This window comes from Bos indicus, chromosome 28 (assembly GCF_029378745.1).
Source record: "Bos indicus isolate NIAB-ARS_2022 breed Sahiwal x Tharparkar chromosome 28, NIAB-ARS_B.indTharparkar_mat_pri_1.0, whole genome shotgun sequence".
Classification (NCBI taxonomy): Eukaryota; Metazoa; Chordata; class Mammalia; order Artiodactyla; family Bovidae; genus Bos; species Bos indicus.
The window spans coordinates 30,447,562-30,471,260 of NC_091787.1; the positions used below are offsets into that span (position 1 = coordinate 30,447,562).

Consider the following 23,699-nt stretch of genomic DNA (forward strand, 5'->3'; position numbering starts at 1 on the left):
AGGTTTGTCATAGTTTTTCTTCTGAGGAGGAAGCATCTTTTAATTTCATGGCTGCAGTCACCATCTGCAGTGATGTTGGAGCCCAAGAAAATAAAGTCTGTCACTGTTTCCATTGATTCCCCATCTATTTGCCATGAAAGTATGGGACCCGATGCCATGATCTTCATTTTTTAAATGTTGAGTTTTAAACCAGCTTTTTCACTCTCCTCTTTCACTTCATCAAAATGCTCTTTAGTTCCTCTTCGCTTTCTGCTGTAAGGGTTGTATCATCTACATAGCTGAGGTTACTGGTATTTCTCCTGGCAATCTTGATTCCAGCTTGTGCTTTATCCAGCCCAGTATTTTTCATGATGTACTCTGCATATAAATTGAATAAACAGGGTGACAATATACAGCCTTGACGTACACCTTTCCCAATTTGGGACCAGTCCGTTGTTCCACATCTGGTTCTGTTGCTTCTTGACCTGCATACCGATTTCTCAGGAAGCACGTAAGGTGGTCTGGTATTCCCATCTCTTTAAAGAGTTTTCCACAGTTTGTTGTCATCCACACAGTCAAAAGCTTTAGCGTAGTCAATGAAGCAGAAGTAGATGTTTTTCTGGAACTCTCTTGCTTTTTCTATGATCCAGCAGATGTTAAATCAAAAAAATGTCTAAAGTTTGTAAAGATCTTACTAGACCCATTCCCATAATTTACATTTTATTTTTTTATGTTTTTCATAATTTACATTTTAAAATAACAGGATTAGCCAGAAGGTTTTTAGAAAGGAGAAACTGTCTTCAAGCAGGATACATTGTTGTTATATAATCCTTAGTACAGAATTTAAACTGAGTTGTTTGTTGTCTAATCATCAGTTCCAGGCTTAAAGAAAAAACTGTTTTATGTGACTTAAGACCAAGGAATGTAGAGGGAAAAAAAAAAAAAAAAAAAACCCAAGTTTGTTCTTTCCTCCTCCTTGAGAACCCCAGACCCCTATCTCCGCTTCAAGAGCCCCAGACCTCTTTCTCCTCAGGGATCCCCAGACTTCTTATCAACCTGCCTAGGAATTGACTCTCTCAGTTCTTATACGAAAGTAGCATTTTTCATCTCTTCAAGAATGAAAGCCAGGTAAGCGAGTGTCTTACTTTTAGCTTTGGCTCTCAAGAAACTTAGAACCCAGTTCAGAGCCAATTCAAGCCATTCAAGACTCCTGTGCCATGTATTTCTTTTTCCCTCAATCTTAACCTGTTTTAAGTGATATTTTCCCTCACCCTTTTTCTCAAAGTTGCTTCATTAATTATGGAGTGTGACTGTGGAGCATATAAACAAGTAAGCAGATGTACGAGTCAGTAGACTGGAGTGCAAGCACCTCCTCACTTGATTATTTGTATGACCTTAGGGAAGTAGAGCAACCTCTCTGGACTGTAGTTTCCACATCTGCAGAATGGGTTTATAGATCAAATCTTTCTAACTATAGAACCGTATTTCCATGGGAAATTACTCAGATGTAATTTGAGTTCAGCCCAGTGCCATAGCTGCAGCCCAGTGTGTGTTCAGCCCTATGCCACAGCTGCAGGGAAGCTAATTATGATATGTTCTTAATCTAGATATAATAGTCAGTTACCTCTTGGAACAAAAAAGCATAACTTTATTTCACTACGGCCAAGTTTTATATTTTGCTGCAATCTCCCTTTCTCCAATCTTCATAAAGATTTTGAGTTTCTCTGTGATGGAGTAGAAGTCTTAAGAACAATGAGTAGGTATTTCATTATTCCAGAGCAGTGGTTTTTGTATTTTAACATGCACCAAAGTCACAAGGGGCCTTGTGAAAACACAGTTTGCTGCATCCATCCCACGGTTTCTCTTTCGATAGGTCTAGGTTAGGACTCAGAATTTGCATTTTTTAGGAAGTTCCAGCTGATAATGAAGCTGCTGATTCAGGAATTGCACTTTGAGAATTACTGTCCTATGTCTGTTAAAAATGCATTTTAGTCAGTTTTCTTATTTTAAAAATTATGTCAGATCGTGTAACTTGATAACAGCCAAGACAAGTAATGTATAATATAATATGTAAAATAATATTTAAATAATATACAAAGCTTCTGATGTGATGAAGCTGTCATATCTAGCAACATGGGCTTTCCACACCTTTCTGATGACTTGTACTACTGTTATGAGTGGATAGATACCAATCCAGCAGCAATCTGAGTTGGCTTCAGCTATAAAGCAATTATTCAAGTCTAAAAGCGGTCTTCTCCTATTGACGTGCTGGAGACACCTAAGCAGAAAATGTCAGGGTCAATATAAGTGCATTTACTGACAGTTTAGCTCTTTGCCATGTCACAGAAGATGGGTTGAAATTTGGCTTTTATCAAAAATAGAAACACCGACCACTTAGAATGATAAAGCAATAGCTTTCAGCTTAGTCATTTTCCATTTATAAAGCACTTTTATAGAAATAAGCAAGCGGTTGTTTATTTTCACGTAGTTTCATCTTCATCATTTCTAAACTCAGATTTACAACAACTGTGTCCAGAAGTAATGGGGAGAAATCACTAGTTTGCATTGCATTAAAGTAACAACAGAGGATCACTTCAAGACAAAATATAACCAAAAGGAACGATCGTCTCACCATAGGTTCTTACAGATCACTTGTGTTCTCTAGTATTTGTGTTTCAGAGCCTGATCTATGTGTTTCGTAAAATTTAATCTTAGATAGAATTTTTAATTTTTCATTAAACCCTCAATTAATTAGTTACATGAATCAGCAGTTATAATAAGTTACATTTCTAGCTCACTGAGACCTATCAGTTTCTGGATGAAAGGGACTCCTTCAGACTATCCCTTCAAATGTTTTTTAAAACACACTTTTCATATGTACATGTTTTTTATGTTATTTAATGCTTCCAAAGGTATTTTAAAATCAGGTATGAAAAGAAGAAAAATGTCTATAAATATATAGTTAAACACAATGAATTATATCCATGCAATATGGTATTATTTGGCAATAAAAGGAATCAGTGTACTAAATTCATTCTATACTATGAGTAAACTTCCTATATGTTATGCTAAGTAAAAGAAGCTGGGCATAAAAGATCACATAATGTATGATTCCATTTTTTGAAATATCCAGAATAGGTAAATTCAGAAAAACAGAAAATAGATTGGTAGTTGCCTGGAGCTAGGGGCTGTGAAGAGCTGACTCACTGGAAAAGATCCTAAAACTGGGAAAAATTGAAGACAGGAGGAGAAGGGGATGACAGAGGATGAGATGGTTGGATGGCATTACCAGCTCGATGGACATGAGTTTCAATAAGCTCTAGGAGTTGGTGATGGACAGGGAAGCCTGGTGTGCTACAGGCCATGGGGTCGCATAGAGTTGGACACGACTGAGCTGAACTGAACTGAGGGGCAATGTAGGGTTACTTCTTAACGGGTATGGGATTTCTTTTTGGAAGTGATGAAAATGTTTTGAAACTATATATAGGTGATGGTTGTACAACACTGTGAACATACCAGATGACATTAAATTGGTCACCTTAAAATGGTTAGTTTTATTTTATGTAAATTTCACCTCAATTAGGAAAAAAATGGGGTAACTTGAAACCTAACTGAATTCCACAATTTTTGACATGGACGGGCTTCTCAAGATCATCTACCCATTCTCCTGTCATGAAGAAACTGAAGTTCATTAGGACTCTCCCTCAAATATTTACATGTAGCTTGTCCAAAACATAGACCAGAGTTTGAAATGTCTGAATTTCTAGTCCAGCCACTTTTTTAAAAGTGGGACTTGCTGCTTTATTATCTTTTATCAGGTTAAATATTTTAGGTGAAATACTACTCCACTTGTTACTTACGCATTAAAATAACAACAAAGAAACATAGCTTCATAGCAGGTGTTTGTTTTAGTAATTTGCCAAAAAGCAGACCAGAGCTTGAGTTAAAAGAGGGTTATTTTCTGCAGTACATAAAAGAAGGCACCCTGTATTTTAATGCTAGTCCACAGTTGCCTGGTTTGTGAACCCTATGGTTCTACCATTATTATGATTCATTTTTAAAAATTCAAAACTATTAAATTTTTGTTAGCTTTTTACCACTGACAATTTTTATTTTTCCAACATAGAAGAATATTCACAGTATAAAAACTAAATGTTCCTGCCTACCTTATGGTGGCCAAAGGCTCTGTTTACAGCCATTATCCTCAGAGGCACCTAGGGAGAAATACTGAGTGGGACTAAAGGGTATAGACAGAGCAGCAACTGCTAACACAACATAACTTATGTCCTTTAAAACTGAGTTTTATACTCATATGTAGGTAGGTAACTAGCCTTGATTTAGTGCTTACCTCAGAAAATAGTTATATGTTCTTATTTCAGGGGAAGACACCAGAAAATACAGAGTTTACCCTTGATCAGTGTGGGAATGTAATGGTGCCATCATCCCATGTAGTCAAAAACCCCCATCAGTTCAGTTCAGTTGCTCAGTCGTGTCCGACTCTTTGCAACCCCATGAATCACAGCACACCAGGCTTCCCTGTCCATCATCACCAACTCCCGGAGTTGGACGTGGACCCAAACCCACGTCCATCGAGTCGGTGATGCCATCCAACCATCTCATCCTCTGGCATCCCTGTCTCCTCCTGCCCTCAATCTTTCCCAGCATCAGGGTCTTTTCAAAAGAGTCAGCTCTTTGCATCAGGTGGCCAAAATATTGGAGTTTCAGCTTCAACATCAGTCCTTCCAATGAACATCCAGGACTGATCTCTTTTAGGATGGACTGGTTGGATCTCCTTGCAGTCCAAGGGACTTGCAAGAGTCTTCTCCAACACCACAGTTCAAAAGCATCAATTCTTCTGTGCTCAGCTTTCTTTACAGTCTAACTCTCACGTCCATACATGACCACTGGAAAAACCATAGCCTTTACTAGATGGACCTTTGTTGGCAAAGTAATGTCTCTGCTTTTTAATATGCTTTCTAGGTCGGTCATAACTTTCCTTCCAAGGAGTAAGTGTCTTTTAATTTCATGGCTGCAGTCACCATCTGCAATGATTTTGGAGCCCAGAAAAATAAAGTCAGCCACTGTTTCCACTGTTTGCCCATCTATATCCCATGAAGTGATGGGACCAGATGCCATGATCTTCGTTTTCTGAATGTTGAGCTTTAAGCCAACTTTTTCACTCTCCTCTTTCACCTTCATCAAGAGGCTTTTTAGTTCCTCTTCACTTTCTGCCATAAGTGTGGTGTCATGTGCATATCTGAGGTTATTGATATTTCTCCTGGCAATCTTGATTCCAGCTGGTGCTTCCTCCAGCCCAGCGTTTCTCATGATGTACTCTGCACACAAGTTAAATAAGCAGGGTGACAATATACAGCCTTGACATACTCCTTTTCCTATTTGGAACCAGTCTATTGTTCCATACCCAGTTCTAACTGTTGCTTCCTGACCTGCATACAGGTTTCTCAAGAGGCAGGTCAGGTGGTCTGGTATGCCCATCTCTTTCAGAATTTTCCTCAGTTTATTGTGATCCACACAGTCAAAGGCTTTGGCATAGTCAATAAAGCAGAAATAGATGTTTTTCTGGAACTCTCTTGCTTTTTCCATGATCCAGCAGATGTTGGCAATTTGATCTCTGGTTCCTCTGCCTTTTCTAAAACCACATATGATCAACTATATTGCAATAAAAATTTTAAAAAGAGAAAAGCCCTGTATGTCGCTTTAGAGTCACCCTCCACATCCATCCATAAGCATCCACAGATTCACCAACTGCGGATCGTGCAGTACTTTCACATGTATTACTTGGGGAAAAAAATCCATAGATAAGTGTACCTGAGCGTTAAAACTATTGTTGTTCAGGATCAACAATATATAGTTGTTGTTAGTTGTTGTATATAGTTTTTTTCTCTCTAAGCTCACTTTATCATTCATTTTCTTCATGCTGTTCATTCTTACGAGGAAGCTACCTCTCATATCATCCTATATTGGATTTCCTATTAATTTTTCTCTCCTATGTTCATTTTATCTCAGTGGCATTTTTTACTCAGTAGGTTGTATTTCCTACTTTTCCTTCAATCCAGGAGTCAGCAAAATATGTCATCTGGGCCACATTTGGCTCACTGACTGTTCTTGTAAATAAAGTTTTATTGGAACACAATCATTCTCCTTTTTTGTGTTATTGTATATACCTGCATTAGTATTAAAACACCAGAGTTGGGTGGTTGCAACAGAGATCACAAATCTAAAATATTTACTATTAGGACTTAAAACATTTACCAGTCTTTGGTTTTGTTGTCCAAGTAGAAGGCGAAGAATAGATTCTACAGAATGAATAAATAAAACCAGCAAATGATAGGATACGGGAAAGTGTAATAGAATTTGTACTTAAGCTAGTTAGCAGCTCTGTGTGGTCAGTAAAAAAGTTTCTTGAAGGTGAATCATCAGAGAAAATGTAGAAAAGACAGATTCCTGTCGTACTTACTAGTTTTGATGGCATGTCAGAAATGAGGTGTATTGTTTAGGAAATGAGCCATGTAAGCTTTTTGAGCAAAGGAGCTTTGCCAAAGCAGGATACTGTTGCAGTAATGTTTACAAGCCAAATGAGGATTGTATTAGTGGAAAATTAATACTAATGTATTAATGAGGTAGAGCATAGTTGTAAGAATTTCTAGAGATAAAAATGATAGGCCATTTGATTTGAAGAGAAAGAGTTAATAATTCTCAAACTTCATTGAGCAGGAAATTGGAAAATTATTTATACATATTTTGGAGATGAACTGATTTTTATGGAAGGTTTAAGTTAGTGGTGAAGGATTATAACATTATATAGCGTAAGAAACAACATTGTTTACTAGGTATCAGCGATAGCAAAGTTATTAGGGAATCTCAGCCAAAGGCAGTTTTTCATTGGCCTCATTTTACCAATGAAATTGTAGCCTATCCCATTTCCATCATCTAATTAGGGTCCATCTCTTTATAAAATCCTCTTTCTTTTGGTCTCCAGAATTCTACCCTTACACTCAGATTTACTTCTGTTGTCTCACGCAGAGTAAATTACTGACATTTTCTAAATACTCTGAATCATGCCCGAGAAGGGCTTTAGCTCTCTCAAATAAAAATTCTTATCACAGTATTTCCTTCAACTAAAGCCATGATTTGCAGACTCTGTACTGAGACATTCCATGGTCCTGCTGCAGCATATTCAAGAGTTTTGTAGGGGGTTTTGTATCAGGGTAATGCATAGTCCTAACATCAGATTGTGATGCATTCCTTGGGGATGATGTCCTATGGGAATGGTTGCTGTGATTTTTTTAAAAATCCTGAAAATTAGTGCAGAATAGGAAATGAGAGTTGCACTATTCAGTTAGAATCCAAGGCTTGAAGAGTTGTGCAATACCCGTAAGCACCATATCCCATTAGTAAGTGTTGTGCTGGTTTTTTAATGAAGTAAAAACTTTTCAGTTTATATGTATTCTTTTTTCAAACCATGTAATAAACTGTTAAGATTATCAGTAGTTACTAAGTTGTTCAGATCTGTAGATCTGACTATTATCAAAAGTAGAACTCTTACGTATTTCTTAGGGCACCATGAAAAAGTTGTTTGTTCACTAAGGGTGTTGTGAACTGAGAAAGTTCAGATTCTATGACCTAAAGAGTTGTCCAACTCTAAAATAAATATACTCTTCCTTTAGCATGTGAAAATGCATCAATCCTTTTATTTCTCTTTCTGAAACTGCATTTCATAGAGTCACAGATGTAGAAAACAAACTTTGTGATACCAGGTGGGAAAGGGGGAAAGGATAAATTTGGAGATTGAGACTGATATATACACACTACTGTCTATAAAATAATTAATAAGCACCTACTCTGTACCATCCCCTGAAGGAGGGAATGGCAACCCACTCCAGTATTCTTGCCTGAAGAATCCCATGGACTGTGTAGCTTGGCGGGCTACAGTCCATAGGGTCACAAAGAGTTGGACTCTGAGTGACTATGCATTCTCATGCACTGTATACCACAGGAAACTCTACTTAATCCTCTTTAATGATGTATATGGGGAAAGAATATGAAAGAATGTGGGTATGTGTATAACTGGTTCACTTTATTGTACACCTGAAACTAACAGTATAAATCAGCTATACTCTGATAAAAATTTAAAACAATAATAGATGGAAAAAAATAGCATTTCAGTTACATGGGATTTTATGTAGAATCTCAATAAAAATTTAATCAGATATTTTTAAATTATCTGTACACTGTGCTTTGTGCTATCAGATCAGATCAGATCAGTCGCTCAGTCATGTCCAACTCTTTGCAACTCCATGAATCGCAGCACACCAGGCCTCCCTGTCATCACCAACTCCCGGAATTCACTGAGACTCACGTCCATCGAGTCGGTGATGCCATCCAGCCATCTCATCCTCTGTCGTCCCCTTCTCCTCCTGCCCCCAATCCCTCCCAGCATCAGAGTCTTTTCCAATGAGTCAACTCTTTGCATGAGGTGGCCAAAGTACTGGAGTTTCAGCTTTAGCATCATTCCTTCCAAAGAAATCCCAGGGCTGATCTCCTTCAGAATGGACTGGTTGGATCTCCTTGCAGTCCAAGGGATTCTCAAGAGTCTTCTCCAACACCACAGTTCAAAAGCATCAATTCTTCAGCGCTCAGCCTTCTTCACAGTCCAACTCTCACATCCATACATGACCACAGGAAAAACCATAGCCTTCACTAGATGGACCTTTGTTGGCAAAGTAATGTCTCTGCTTTTCAATATGCTATCTAGGTTGGTCATAACTTTCCTTCCAAGGAGTAAGCGTCTTTTAATTTCATGGCTGCAGTCACCATCTGTAGTGATTTTGGAGCCCAGAAAAATAAAGTCTGACACTGTTTCCACTGTTTCCCCATCTATTTTCCAAGAAGTAATGGGACCGGATGCCATGATCTTCGTTTTCTGAATGTTGAGCTTTAAGCCAACTTTTTCACTCTCCACTTTCACTTTCATCAAGAGGCTTTTGAGTTCCTCTTCACTTTCTGCCATAAGGGTGGTGTCATCTGCATATCTGAGGTTATTGATATTTCTCCCGGCAATCTTGATTCCAGCTTGTGTTTCTTCCAGTAATAAAAAGTACTTTTAACCTTAACTTTACAATCAAGTTAGGGAGGTAAGACAAATATAAATTGCTTAAATTATTAAGTAAAATAAATAGTCTTGGTTATTTATTTTATAGTATATATTATGGAGGTTCAAAGAAGAAAGAGTATATCTGTTGGTAGGAATGCAGTATGACTTTGTGGGATGAATGTTCAATTTAAAATGGACCTTGATGGAGGGGTAAAAGTCCAACAGGTAGAGGGGGTGGATATTTTAAACAAACAAAACCATAATGACTAAGAAGATTTATTTTGGGGAAAGCAATTCATTCTATATGAGTGAAGGAAGGACATACCTTGTAGAGTAGTAAAGGTTACAGCTGATATACTCTGCAAGTTGGAATATTATTGTGGAGAGCTTTGAATGCTGGGGTGTGAGACATTTGGATTTAATTTGCTAGTAAAAGAAGACTGATTGGGGTGATTAATCTGTCAGCAGGATATAGGATGATTAAATCAAGGAGAGATAGGAGGCAAGGAGTTTTTGGAAAGGGAATGATGGATTTTGTTTTATGTATTTGTATTTCAAAGGAAATACTGAGCTCTATATTCAAGTTTAAAAGCATATTTTTGAGCAGCATTATAACTAAGAGCTATAAAATAGAACTCAATATTAATAGAAAAACAAAACTTTGTAACGCTCTTGATATTACTGCAGAAATAATATTAATAAAATGTTAATATGTGTGGAGTGCATGCTTCAAGCCAGGCATTATATGAAGCATTCATTTAATTTTCACAACAACCTTAATAGGCATTAGTATTCCCATTTTATAGATAAAAACCTAGGGAAGTTACATAGCTCAGGTTACATAAGAAGTACTAAGACTGGCAAACTGTTTAAATTAAGTATCAGTTCAGTTCAGTTCAATCGCTCAGTCATGTCCGACTCTTTGCAACCCCATGAATCGCAGCACGCCAGGCCTCCCTGTCCATCACCAACTCCCAGAGTTCACTCAGACTCACGTCCATCGAGTCAATGATGCCATCCAGCCATCTCATCCTCTGTCGTCCCCTTCTCCTCCTGCCCCCAATCCCTCCCAGCATCAGAGTCTTTTCCAATGAATCAACTCTTTGCATGGGGTGGCCAGAGTATTGGAGTTTCAGCTTCAGCCTCAGTCCTTCCAATGAACACACAGGACTGATCTCCTTTAGGATGGAGTGGTAGGATCTCCTTGCAGTCCAAGGGACACTCGAGTCTTCTCCAACACCAGAGTTCAAAAGCATCAATTCTTCAGTGCTCAGCTTTCTTCACAGTCCAACACTCACATCCATACAAGGCCACTGAAAAACCATAGCCTTGACTAGATGGACCCTTGTTGGCAAAGTAATATCTCTGCTTTTTAATATGCTATCTAGGTTGGTCATAACTTTCCTTCCAAGGAGTAAGCGTCTTTGGATTTCATGGCTGCAGTCACCATCTGCAGTGATTTTGGAGCCCAGAAAAATAAAGTCTGACACTGTTTCCCATTTCCCCATCTATTTGCCATGAAGTGATGGGACCGGATGCCATGATCTTCGTTTTCTGAATGTTGAGCTTTAAGCCAACTTTTTCACTGTCCTCTTTCACTTTCGTCAAAAGGCTCTTTAGTTCTTCTTCATTTTCTGCCATAAGGGTGGTATCATCTGCATATCTGAAGTTATTGATATTTCTCCCGGCAGTCTTGATTCCAGCTTGTGCTTCTTCCAGTCTAGCGTTTCTCATGATGTACTCTGCATATAAGTTAAATAAACAGGGTGACGATATACAGCCTTGATGTACTCCTTTTCCTATTTGGAACCAGTCTATTGTTCCATGTCCAGTTCTAAGTGTTGCTTCCTGACCTGCATACAGGTTTCTCAAGAAGCAGGTCAGGTGGTCTGGTATGCCCATCTCTTTCAGAATTTTCCTCAGTTTATTGTGATCCACACAGTCAAAGGCTTTGGCATAGTCAATAAAGGAGAAATAGATGTTTTTCTGGAACTCTCTTGCTTTTTCCATGATCCAGCGGGTGTTGGCAGTTTGATCTATCATTCCTCTGCCTTTTCTAAAACCAGCTTGAACATCTGGAAGTTCACGGTTCACGTACTGTAGAAGCCTGGCTTGGAGCATTTTGAGCATTACTTTGCTAGAGTGTGAGATGAGTGCAATTGTGCTGTATTTTGAGCATTCTTTGGCATTGCCTTTCTTTGGGATTGGAATGAAAACTGACCTTTTCTAGTCCTGTGGCCACTGCCGAGTTTTCCAAATTTGCTGGCATATTGAGTGCAGCACTTTCACAACATCATCTTTCAGGATTTGAAATAGCTCAACTGGAATTCCGTTACCTCCACTAGCTTTGTTTGTAGTGATGCTTTCTAAGGCCCACTTGACTTCACATTCCAGGATGTCTGACTCTAGGTGAGTGATCACAGCATCATGATTATCTTGGTCATGAAGATCTTTTTTGTACAGTTCTGTGTATTCTTGCCACCTCTTCTTAATATCTTCTGCTTCTGTTAAGTTCATACCATTTCTGTCCTTTATTGAGCCCATCTTTGCATGAAGTGTTCCCTTGGTATCTCTAGTTTTCTTAAGAGATCTCTAGTCTTTCCCATTCTGTTGTTTTCCTCTATTTATTTGCATGATCGCTGAGGAAGGCTTTCTTATCTCTCCTTGCTATTCTTTGGAACTCTGCATTCGGATGTTTATATCTTTCCTTTTCTCTTTGCTTTTTGCTTCTCTTCTTTTCACAACTATTTGTAAGCCCTCCCCAGACAGCCATTTTGCTTTTTTGCTTTTATTTTCCATAGGGATGGTCTTGATCCCTGTCTCCTGTACAATGTCACGAACCTTCATCCCTCGTTCATCAGGCACTCTGTCTATCACATTAGTCCCTTAAATCTGTTTCTCGCTTCCACTGTATAATCATAAGGGATTTGATTTAAGTCATACCTGAATACTAGTTCATTTAACCTCTGGCTCTGAGCATTGAGTGAATCCATCTCAGATTTTGACAAATTATTATTATTTTTCTTAAGTATGTCTTCTTTTTTATTAGTTTATTTTTCCCTATCATTCCTGATCTCTCCTAATTCTTCTTCACTCTATGGATACTCCAATGTGTTTGATATGTGTCTTGCATGCTTGAAAAATGAGTCATCATGTTTTACGTGTGTGCACGTGTGTGTTTATTGTACACAATATATAAAAGGATGAACTATACACAATCTGATGCATATGTTTCTAGTATATTACTTTATATCTTTGTATAATAGTATGTATTCACCATATTTTCTGTGTCTTTTTCCCTAGAAAGGGACTTTCAGAATGCTTCACATTTCCTTTTACTTTCAGCAAAGCTGTGTTAAATATCCTTGCATGTAGCTCCCTGAAATCCATGTTCTTTCTACTATTGCTTCCTCCTATTACATGCTTTTGGAGGTGTTTATTTCGTATGGAAGAAAACCTGACATCTTTTCACCTGTTCATGTTTTTTTAATCCTGAAAAAGATTAATATATTTGTGGGATGAGTGATTTTATTTATGCTTCCAAAAGGAGCCAAAAGGCAGGAAGAACTAGGTGAATTATCCTGTTCCATTGTTGGATTACATTTAGTCAATGGTAAAATAAGCGTTACAGCATCACTAGTATATTTTTTCTGACTTTCTTCTTTTAGTGATTCTTTTCCTGTTGCTATAAGTAGTGCATATCATAGCATTGTAATTGTAAACAATTTATACATTATCCTAATGTTGGTCGAAGTCAGTATTTTTCTTACAATCATATAGCAACTATGCTTTGTAATAATTCATACTTGATCCTACAAGGAAATACATTTTATACTCCAAGAGGTTTGCAGAACACATAGGACCCATTAAAAGGAAGAAAACACGCTGTATGATTTTTGTATTTTTTTTTTTTTGGCTTCTTATTTATTCATTCTCTCAACTAGTCTAGACTAGTGTTACTATGGCACTTTCGTTATGGTGTGGAAAACAGACTAATTATGTTCTTTAAAACAGACAACAGTCGTACATCTTGAGATACAGCATCTGGTACTCTCAGCCATCCCTCATCAGTGCTAGTCTGCATTTGGTAGGGCTTCTAGTTGTCCAAATATTTTTATGTTATGGTATATTCTTATTTTTTAAAATATTTATTTATTTATTTTTGGCTGCGCTGGGTCTTCATTGGTACGTGAAGACGTTCATTGCGGCGAGGGGGAGCTATTCTAGTTGCTGTGAGCAGGCTTGTTACTGCAGTGGCTTCTCTTGGTGTGGAGCACAGGCCTGGGGCGGGGGCCCGGGGAGGGGCAGGTGCAGTTTCAGTAGCTGTGGCTTCTGACTGCGCAGGTTCAGTCATTGTGGCTCAGGGGCTTAGCTCTTCCATGGCTTGTGGATCTTCCTGGACCAGAAATCAAACCTTTGTCCCCTGCATTGTCAGGCAGATTGTTAACCACTGGACCACCAGGGAGGTCCCTCTTTTAAAGAGAATGATCAAACCACTTCACCAAAATTTCAAAAATAAAAACATGAAAATCACCCATAATTTTTCTACTGAAATTTGACCATATCTGCTTTTGGAGTATTCCCTAGTAGATTCTTTTCCTATTGATATAATATAGTTTATAACCATATTTTGCATATACTGCTTGTATAGCTTCTGTTTCATTTAACACTTGTGTGGCATAAACATTTTCCAGTTTGCCGCTTTGCTTCATAATTTTCCTTTTTAATATCTTCAAAGTATTCTCTAGAATAGCATTATCTAGTGGAAATACAATAAAACCCACATAATTTAAAATTTTCTAGTAGAGACCTTGAAAATGTAAAAAGAAACAAGTAAATTAATGTTAACAATATATTTAACTTCAAATATCTAAAATAATTATCATTTCAACACATATTCATATAAAATTATTAATTATATTTTTAATCTTTTTTTCTTTGAAATTGGTATCTGTTTTACATTTGTAACACAGCACAGTCACTAAATTGTCAATGGTCAAAATGAAATGTAACCGTACCAAAACAATAAAAATGTGTTTAATAGAAGAATATTTTTCCTTCCTTCCATTTTGAAATTTCAAAAAAATTAAATCAGAAATTCAGTTCCACAGTCACACTAACCACATTTCATATGCTCATTATCGACATGTGGCTTCTTATATTTAAATTAAAATTAAATAAAATTTGAAATTCAATTCTTCAGTTGCACTAGCCACATTTTAAGTGATCCATAGCCAAATTTAGAATGGGTCTATATGCCAATTCTTACTTGACTACTTATTCCTCTATTACTGAATATTTATGTTTAAGTCACATGTATAGTATACTGATGTGTTCCTAAATGAATATTTTCCATATTTTGAATTATTTACTTGAGGTAGACTCTTAGAATTATTGCATCAAAGAATATGAATTTTATATTTCGTAATATTTTCAGTTTATTTTCTTGGAAAAGTGTCAGTTGTACTCCCATCAGCAGGAATAATATAGTGATTTTTAGCAACCTTTCCTCATCATTAAGTTACTACAATGATTTTATATTCTATGTATTTTATTTTGTTAATTGAACTATAGTTGATTTACAGTATTACATTAGTTTCAGATGTACAACATACTGATTCTATTTTTTAATAGATTTATATTTCATTTAAATTATTAGAAAATGATGGCTCATTTTCCTGTCATGTACAGTGCATATATTTACAGCCTATTTATTTTATACGTAATAGGTTATATCTCTTAATCCCATATTGCCATCTTGCCCTGCCCCACTTCTGGTAATCACAGTTGTCTTTTTATATCTATGATTATTACATTCATATGTGATAATAAAAAGTATCTGTCTTTCTCTGTCTGACCTATTTCATGAAGTATAATACACTCTAGGTCTGTCCACATGGTTGCAAGTGGCAGAATTTCATTCCTGTTTATGGCTGAGTAATCTTTATCCATTCATCTTTTGATGGACATTTAGTTGCTTTCAGCTGCTTTGAACTTTGGAGTGTCTTTATTGTTTTGAATTAGTGTTTTTGGTTTCTTTGAATATATATTTAGCACTGGAATGGCAGGATCATATGGTAGTTCTATTTTTAATTTTTTGAGGAACCTCTATACTGTTTTATGTAGTGCCAGTACTAATTTCCATTCCCACCAACAATGTTCAATTGTTCTTTTACTCCATATTTTTGCAAATATCTATTATTTATAGACCTATTGATGACAGCCCTTTTGACAGATGTGACATGATATCTCACTGTGGCTCTGATTTGCATTTCTCTAATGATTAAGAATCTTTTCATGTGCCTATTGGTCATCTGTATATCTTCTTTAGAAATGTCTACTCAGATCTTCTGCCCATTTTTAAAATTGGATTGCTTATATTTTTGATATTGAGGTATATAGGCTATTTATATAGCATTTCAGATATTAACCCTTTATTGGTCAATTATTTACAAACTTCTCTCATTCCGTAGATTGTGTTTTTATTTTGTTGATGGTTTCCTTTGCAGTACAAAAGCTTTTAAGTTTAATTAAATTCCATTTGTTTAGTTTTGCTTTTATTTCCTTTGCTTTAGGAGACAGATTCCCCCCAAATTGCAATAATATCTGTCAAAGAGTATTTCACCTCTGTTGTTCTCTAGGAGTTTTATGGCATCCAGTCTTACATTTAGGTTTTAGGTCTTTAATACATTCCGAGTTTATTTTTGTATATGATGTTTGAGTATGTACTAATTTCTTTCTTCTACACGTAGCTGTCCAGTTTTGTCAGCACCAGTCATTGAAAAGACTGTCTTTTCTCCGTTGTTTATCCTTGCCTCCTTTCTCATAGATTAATTAAACGTAATGCATGAGTTTCTTTTGGGCCCTCTATTCCTTTCTGTTGATCTATGTTTCTCTTTCTGTGCCAGTACTATACAGTTTTGATGACTGTAGCTTTGTCGTATAGTCTGAAGTCGGGGAACAAGATTCTTCCAGCTCTCTTCTTCTTTCTCAAGATTGCTTTGCCAATTTGGGATCTTTTATAATTCCATATAAATTTTAGGATTATTTGTTCTTGCTCTGTAGAAGATGCTTTGAGTTGTCTGATGGAGATTACAATGAATCTATAGATTGGTTTTAGTGATATGGACATTTTAATCTTTTTAATTCTTCTATTCCATGAACATGGAATATCTTTCCTTTATTGTGTGTGTATTATCTTTCATTTTCCTTCATCAGTGATTTATAGTTTTCAGAGTATAGCTCTTTCACCTCCTTGGTTAAGTTTAGTTGTGGGTATATTATTTTTGATGTGATTTTAAATGAGCAGTTTATTTTCTTTTAGTATTTTAAACACTTCAGTTCCTTACACTCCCCCATATTTAAGCTACCCTGAGAAATCCTCAGAGTGGCTGACTGACAAATCTGCATACTTGGGATTTCCAAATTTTATATCTGCCTCTGATTAAAAAAAAAGGTTCTTTGGCTCTGCCTTGGGCCTTCCCCATTCCTTTTCCTCCTGCCTTTTTGTTCTGCTTCAGTTTTCATTTTAATGGATAAAATTGTCTCACTTCACCCTCAGTTCTGATTAATATTAGCCAGTCTCTAAGAGTTAGGATCTGCTTTGCTTTTCATTGTTCTTATGGCCAAAGAGCAGCAGGGCTAACTGTTGTGCTGACTGAAATTCCTAATTAGGTTATTACAAGAGTTTTGTTGATTCTATAGAGTGTTTTTCTAAACTATAGCTCTCTAAACTATTGGTCTGTTTTTATTACAAACCTGTTACTTGAAAAAAAAATTTATACTGGCACTGTTTTTATTTTTGGTGATACTATACTCTGAAACATGTGGCTTAGCAATGGATATAAATCAAGAAAGAAAAATTATGGTTGGCATCAGTTTTAGGTCTTTGCACTCTAACAGAGCACAAATCCATAATTGCTCAAATACTAAATATTTACTTAAAGAGAAACAAGAAACAATTCAAAAAATGGAATTAATTTAAATTGTGAATTTGCCTCAATTAAAAACTGACCTTTTTTTTGTATATTCTTTGTAAAATTGACAAAATGGAAATTCTGCTGTCCACATCACATGCTCTTATGTTGCATTTTAAAGTTAACACACATACAACATACACACATTTGGAATGAGGCCAAATTTAAACTCCAGGGGCATACTGTTCTGTACCTTAAATTACAATCAGATGTATTTTAGCACAGATCAAATTTTCAGTCTGAAGTTGGTGAGAAGCCTAATTATTTGACCAGGTTACTATTTATGTAGACCATTCTATGGCTGTCTGTGGTTAATCCACAGCTGGCAGAGTGCTAACTCTGGGAGGTTTTTATTTCATGCTGAAACAGTTTGGGGAGAATTAGGAGGAGGGGAGAGTTTTAAACTCTCCTCATTAAATGAAAGACTAAAGAGCAAATACATCCATATTACTATGGAGACAAGATGCTATATACACTGTTCATCTTAATTCTCCAAGTGACAAAAATAGCAAAGCAGCTTGAATGCTCATAGTTCGCAAGTGACATGGTATTTGGTTAAAAAATGAAGATGAAAAGATTAAATGATATTACCTAATAATAAATGATGTTACCTTTCTAAAGAGTTGAATATTGGTAAAGAATTAATGGATTAGAATTTTAAATGATGAGAAAATTTTATGTTATTTTGATTGGAGAACATATTTCTTATAATTTTATTAGCAATACTTTAGTAAGAGATAATTACAAAGTTCTTTCTAAATACTTCAAGATTTTTAAGGGAAAGATACCCTTCAAAAATATACCCCAGTACACATGACTTCTGCCAGAAAGTTGATTTTTTAATGTTCAAAATCTTATTTTCTCTTTAAACTTTTTGAGTTTGCAAGAGGGATGTCGTTAGTCTCTCATTATAAGTGAGCATTTCAATAGCTCTTTTGTAACTTAAGGTAACTCTTCTTCTCTAATGAAATGGCACATATTAAGCATACACTACTCATATGATAAACTTTTCTCCTGATCAAATGCTATAGTTTCCTGCTTTGCATTTTATAATTGCATTTTTAAGGTTTACATTGTAGAGGCTGTGCTTCCCTTGTGGCTCAGATGGTAAAAAAAAATCTGCCAGCAATAAGGGAGACCTGGGTTCAATCCCTGGGTTGTGAAGATCTGCTATTGAAGGGAACATCTACCCATTCCAGTAGTCTGGCCTGGAGAATTCCAGGACTGTATAGTTCGTGGAGTTGCAAATAGTCAGACATGACTGAGCAACTCTCACTTTCACTTTCACTTGTAGAGGCTTTTGTATTATGTATGTTGTTGGTGTTGTTAAGTTGCTCAGTCATGTCCAATTCTTTGTGACCCCCGTGGGCTGCAGCATGCCAGGCTCCCCTGTCCTTCACTGTCTTGTGGAGTTTGCTTAGATTAATGTCCACTGAGTTGTTAATGCTGCGTAACCATTTCATCCTCTGCCAATCCTTTCTCCTTTTGCCTTCAATCTTTCCCAGCATCAGGGTCTTTTCCAGTGAATCAGCTCTTCACGTAAGGTGGCCAGAGTATTCAAGCTTCAGCTTCAACATTAGTCCTTCCAATGAATATTCAAAATTAATTACCTTTAGGATTGACTGGTTTGATCTCCTTGCATTTTATGGGACTCTCACGAGTCTTCTCCAGCACCACAATTTGAAAGCATCAATTCTTTGGCGCTCAGCCTTGTCTGTGGTCAAACTCTCAGATGTATTCATGACTACTGAAAAAACCATAGCTTGAACTATACAGACTTTTGTTGACAAAGTGATGTCTCTTGTTTTTAATATGCTGTCCAGGTTTGACATAACTTTCCTTCCAAGGAGCGTCTTTTAATTTCAAGGCTGCAGTCACCGTCCACAGTGATTTTGGAGCCCAGGGCAAAAAATCTGTTACTTGCTATGAAGTGATGGGGCCAGATGCCATGATCTAAGTTTTTTGAATGTTGAGTTTTAAGCCAACTTTTTCACTCTCCTCTTTCACCCTCATCAAGAGACTTTTTAATTTCCTCTTCACTTTTCTGCCATCAGAGTGATAGCATCTGCATATGTGAGGTTGTTGGTATTTCTCCTGGCAGTCTTGATTCCAGCTTGTGATTCATCTGTATTTTGTATAGATTTACTTGTATTCTCACTGAGAATGATTCTGTGGAGATAGCATTTCTAATTTCTCCTTTTTTTCTTTATCCAGGGTTTTTTCCTCACAGTTTCTCCAGAGTCGGTTTTAAAAGTGGCTCACCATGCTTCTGAAAACAACAGAATTTTCACTTTGAATCTGTCTGCACCATTTATTAGTCAGTTCTACAAGGAATCATTGATGAAAGTTATGCCTTTTGTTGACATACTTTTTGGAAACGAGATGGTGAGTAATTTTTTTAGATAAAAGTACCTTGCTTTTGGTTTCTGTTTGTGTATGTGTTTAGAAATACATAAATAAAAACTTAAATAACTGCATAAGTACACTTGAGAATTACACAGTAAAATGGCCTCAGTTTGGTCCAATATAGTTCATTATTTTCAGTATTTCCTTTAGAATATACTAATTCCTTACATAATAAACAATTAGTCTTTTAAAAAATTTGGTTGTTCAGGTTGCTAATTTACACATGGTAACATTCACTCCTATGAGCTCCTATAACATTTCTGTGAGCTCTTGCAAATGTATACCTGTTATGTGACTTGTAAGCATAAGAAAGATAAAAAACATTTTCATCATCTTTGTCGGTCAAGCCTTCCCCTAATCCTTAGCCCTTAACATAAACTGTTTTCTGAACTGTAAAATAATGTTTTTGTTTGAAATTTTCATGGATTAAGATACGTGATATCTAGTTAAAATAAATGTTTTATGAAGTTAAGTACATTTTCAAGGTCTTGAGTCAGTTTAATAAATTATGATTATATGGTTGTATATTGTAATTTGTAGTTAAATGTGTTTAATCGAGATTATAATTTCTTTCATTCAAACTTTAGTGAAAAACAAAATTTTTTTCTTATTTAATATTCATACCTTCTGTCTTACCTGTAGACTATAAAAATCCATAAATACTTGTGGACTATAAAAATCCTTGAAATAGAAAAAAAGGAGACGTTTGCTATATCTTCCTTTTATGAATGTGTGAAGTTGTGTGAATTACCTCAGAAGTCCATTCTGATTCAGATTCTATGATTCTAACTTAGTTTGATTATATTCACCAATTTTATATCTAAATAAAATAACTATATTGTCTGCCTAGAATAACATAAAATTTGACCTGGAAGTAACTTGTGGGTTATTGGTGTGGAAATCATATGGTGTGGATATCTTCTAAGGGCCCTTAACCAATTGAAGGACATGCTACATTCTTAATGACCAACAAACTGACATAATGAGAAAAAATAGTGGTAAAAACCTTGATCTCCTAGGTATCTGCTAGAGGTCTCATTTGACTGAAATCTATGTTTCAGATTTTCCGTATTGTCAATGTTATTTTCTAGGTACAGGAAGCTCTTAAGAAAAGTGCTATTCTAGACTCTTTAAATAACGTTAACGAGTTGGTCATTAGTATAGCAGTCTGAGAGTGCTTGGGAGAAGTTGATACTTGAATCCAGAGTCCTTTATAGTCAGAAACAGTAGAATGGCAATACTTAGACTTTAAGAAGACAAACTTTAAAACTTTTAAAAAAGATAAATGTCATTCTAAAGAATGAGATTTGGAAAGTAAAACTTGAGAGGGTTGAATACCAGCAAAAATTCAGTTATGACTTTAAAATCTCAAATGACCTTAATTAAAAGGAAAATAAAGAAGAGCCTTAACAAGAATAAAAAGCTTGGAGAACATACAGAAAGCTGTTTAATAAGAGCTCACATTTGTAAAACATATGTAAAAATGATGGAAAGCATTTACAGAATGAAGGAGCAGTGCTGAAAGTTTGGCTGAGACATAGGAGAATAGAAAAGAATAGAGGCCTAAGAATGATTAGTTTTGCAGAAAATGCTGATAATATAAAAATGTTCTTTATTGTTTAAAAAAACTTCAAAAGTGCAATCAACAAAAAAAGTAATTGGACTTCATTAAAATTAAAAACCTTTTTGCATCAAAGGACACTATCAAGAAAGTGAAAGACAACACATGGATGGAAGAAAATAAATACATCTGATAAGGGATTAATGTATATCTCAACAACTCAAATATATCTCGACACAGGAAACAATCCAGTTTAAAAATTATCAAAGGACTTAAACATTTCTTCATAGAAGACATACAGACTGGCAATAAGCACACATGAAAAGATGCTCACCATCAATGATCACTAGAGAAATGCATATGAAACCAAAATGAGATACTACTTGGTACCCTTTTGGATGGCTATTGTCAAAAAATGGAAAATAACAAGTATTGCCAAGAATGTTGAGAAATGGAAACCCTTGTGCATGGTTGCTGGGAATGTAAATGATGCAGCTGCTGTGAAAAGCAATTTGATGCTCCTCAAAAAGTTAAACAGGGAATTATTACCATTGTTGTTGTTTAGTCACTCAGTCATGTCCAATTCTTTGTGACCTCATGGACTACAGTATGCCAGGCTTCCCTGTCCTTCACCAGCTCCTGGAGTTTGCTCAGACTCATGTCCATTGAGTCGGTGATGCCATCCAACCATCTCAACCTCGGTCATCCCCTCCTCCTGCCTTCAATCTTTCCCAGCATCAGGGTCTTTTCCAATGACTTGGCTCTTTGCATCAAGTGGCCAAAGTATTGGAGCTTCAGCTTCAGCATCAGTCCTTCTAATGAATGTTCAGGGTTGATTTCTTTTAGGATTGACTGGTTTGATCTTCTTGCTGTCCAGGGGACTCTCAAAAATCTTCTCCAGCATCATAGTTCGAAGGCATCAGTTCTTCAGCGCTCAGCCTTTTTTATTGTCCAGCTATCACATCCATACATGACTACTGAAAAAACCATATCTTTGACTAGATTGACCTTTGTAGGCAAAGTAGGCAAAGCACTGTCTCTGCTTTTTAATATGCTGTCTAGGTTTGTCATTGCTTTTCTTCTGGCGAGCAAATGTCTTTTCATTACATGACTGCAGTCACCATCCACAGTGATTTTGGAGCCCAAAAAAGTAGCCTGTCACTGCTTGCATTGTTTCCCTATCTATTTGCCATGAAGTGATGGGACCAGATGCCATATTCTTTGTTTTTACTATTACCATATGATCCAACAATTCCACTTATAGGTATTAAAAAAAAAAAAAAAAAAAACTTCAAAGCAGGGATTCAAATGCTTTTACACCAGTGTTTATCAGCATTGTTCACAGTAGCCACAAGTTGGAAGCAAAGCAAATGTTTTTCAGTGGTTGAATAGATAAATGTGATATATTAAATACAGTGGAATATTATTCAGTCTTTAAAAGGAATGGATTCTGGTAAAATACAGAATAAATTAAATAAAATCTTTTACCTGATACATGATAAAATCTGAATGAACCTTGAAGACACTTATGTTAAGTGAAATTAGCCCTACCTATACAAGCAGACACATATTGGATTTTCCTATAAGAATTCCTCTGAAATGAAGTATTTAAAATAGAAAAACTCAGAGAGAGATAGCAAAACAGTGGTTACCAGGCACTGAGGGGAAAGGGGAATTAGGAGTTATTATTTAATGAGTACAAAGCTTCTGTTTGGGATGACAGAAAACTTCTGGAAATGGATAGTAGAAATGATTGCAGAACATTGTGAATATAATGTCAGTTAATTTAACACTTAAAATTGTTAAAATGGTAAAAGTTTACTACCTTATGTACATTTTATCACAGTTTTAAAAATTGATTCTACAAATCAGTAAACTTTAAAGTTTGACTAGAACTTAGTATAGCTTATTAGGGAAATTATTTTTCCTTACCTAGAAGAGGAAGTAGTCAAATTACAAGCTACTACATGGCTCAAAAAGGGCTTCCCTGGTTGCTCAGTAGTAAAGAATCTGCCTGCAATGCAGGAGATGCAGGTTTGTTTCCTGGGTTGGGACTGCTACTGCTAAGTCACTTCAGTCGTGTCCGACTCTGTGCGACCCCACAGATGGTAGCCCACCAGGCTTGCCCATCCCTGGGATTCTCCAGGCAAGAACACTGGAGTGGGCTGCCATTTCCTCCTCCAATGCATGAAAGTGAAAAGTGAAAGTGAAGTCTCTCAGTCGTGTCCGACTCTAGCGACCCCAGGGACTGCAGCCTACCAGGCTCCTCCGTCCATGGGATTTTCTAGGCAAAAGTTCTGGAGTGGGGTGCCGTTGCCTTCTCCGCCTGGGTTGGGAAGATTCCCTGGAAAAGGAAATGGCAACCCACTCCAGTATTCTTGCCTGGAAAATCCTGAGCCTGGCAGGCTATAGTCCATGGGGTCGCAAAGGGCCAAACACAACAACCAAACAACACAACAACAGAACTCCAAATCATGTCAGGATGACTTTAACTTTTCTGATATGATTGTTATTCATATGAATTCATTTCACTAGATATGTAGTACTTGTATGACAGTCCAATAAGCAGTGATATACATATATAGTATATTTGAGATGATTTGTCATAATATGGATTATAGAATAATGAATATTGGATATAGGGCAATTTGATATATTTGAT

The 23,699-nt window shown here is 36.3% G+C and overlaps 1 protein-coding gene across 6 annotated transcripts in view; it reads left to right on the plus strand.

Moving 5' to 3' along the window:
• ADK (adenosine kinase) overlaps positions 1–23,699 on the plus strand; it is a 550,282-nt gene that overhangs the window by 363,976 nt on the left and 162,607 nt on the right. For all 6 annotated transcript variants that reach the window (XM_070782218.1, XM_070782222.1, XM_070782221.1 and 3 more), the window contains one exon: positions 19,285–19,455. In XM_070782218.1, the coding sequence (XP_070638319.1) occupies positions 19,285–19,455 (171 nt within the window). The remainder of the gene's footprint in view (positions 1–19,284; positions 19,456–23,699) is intronic.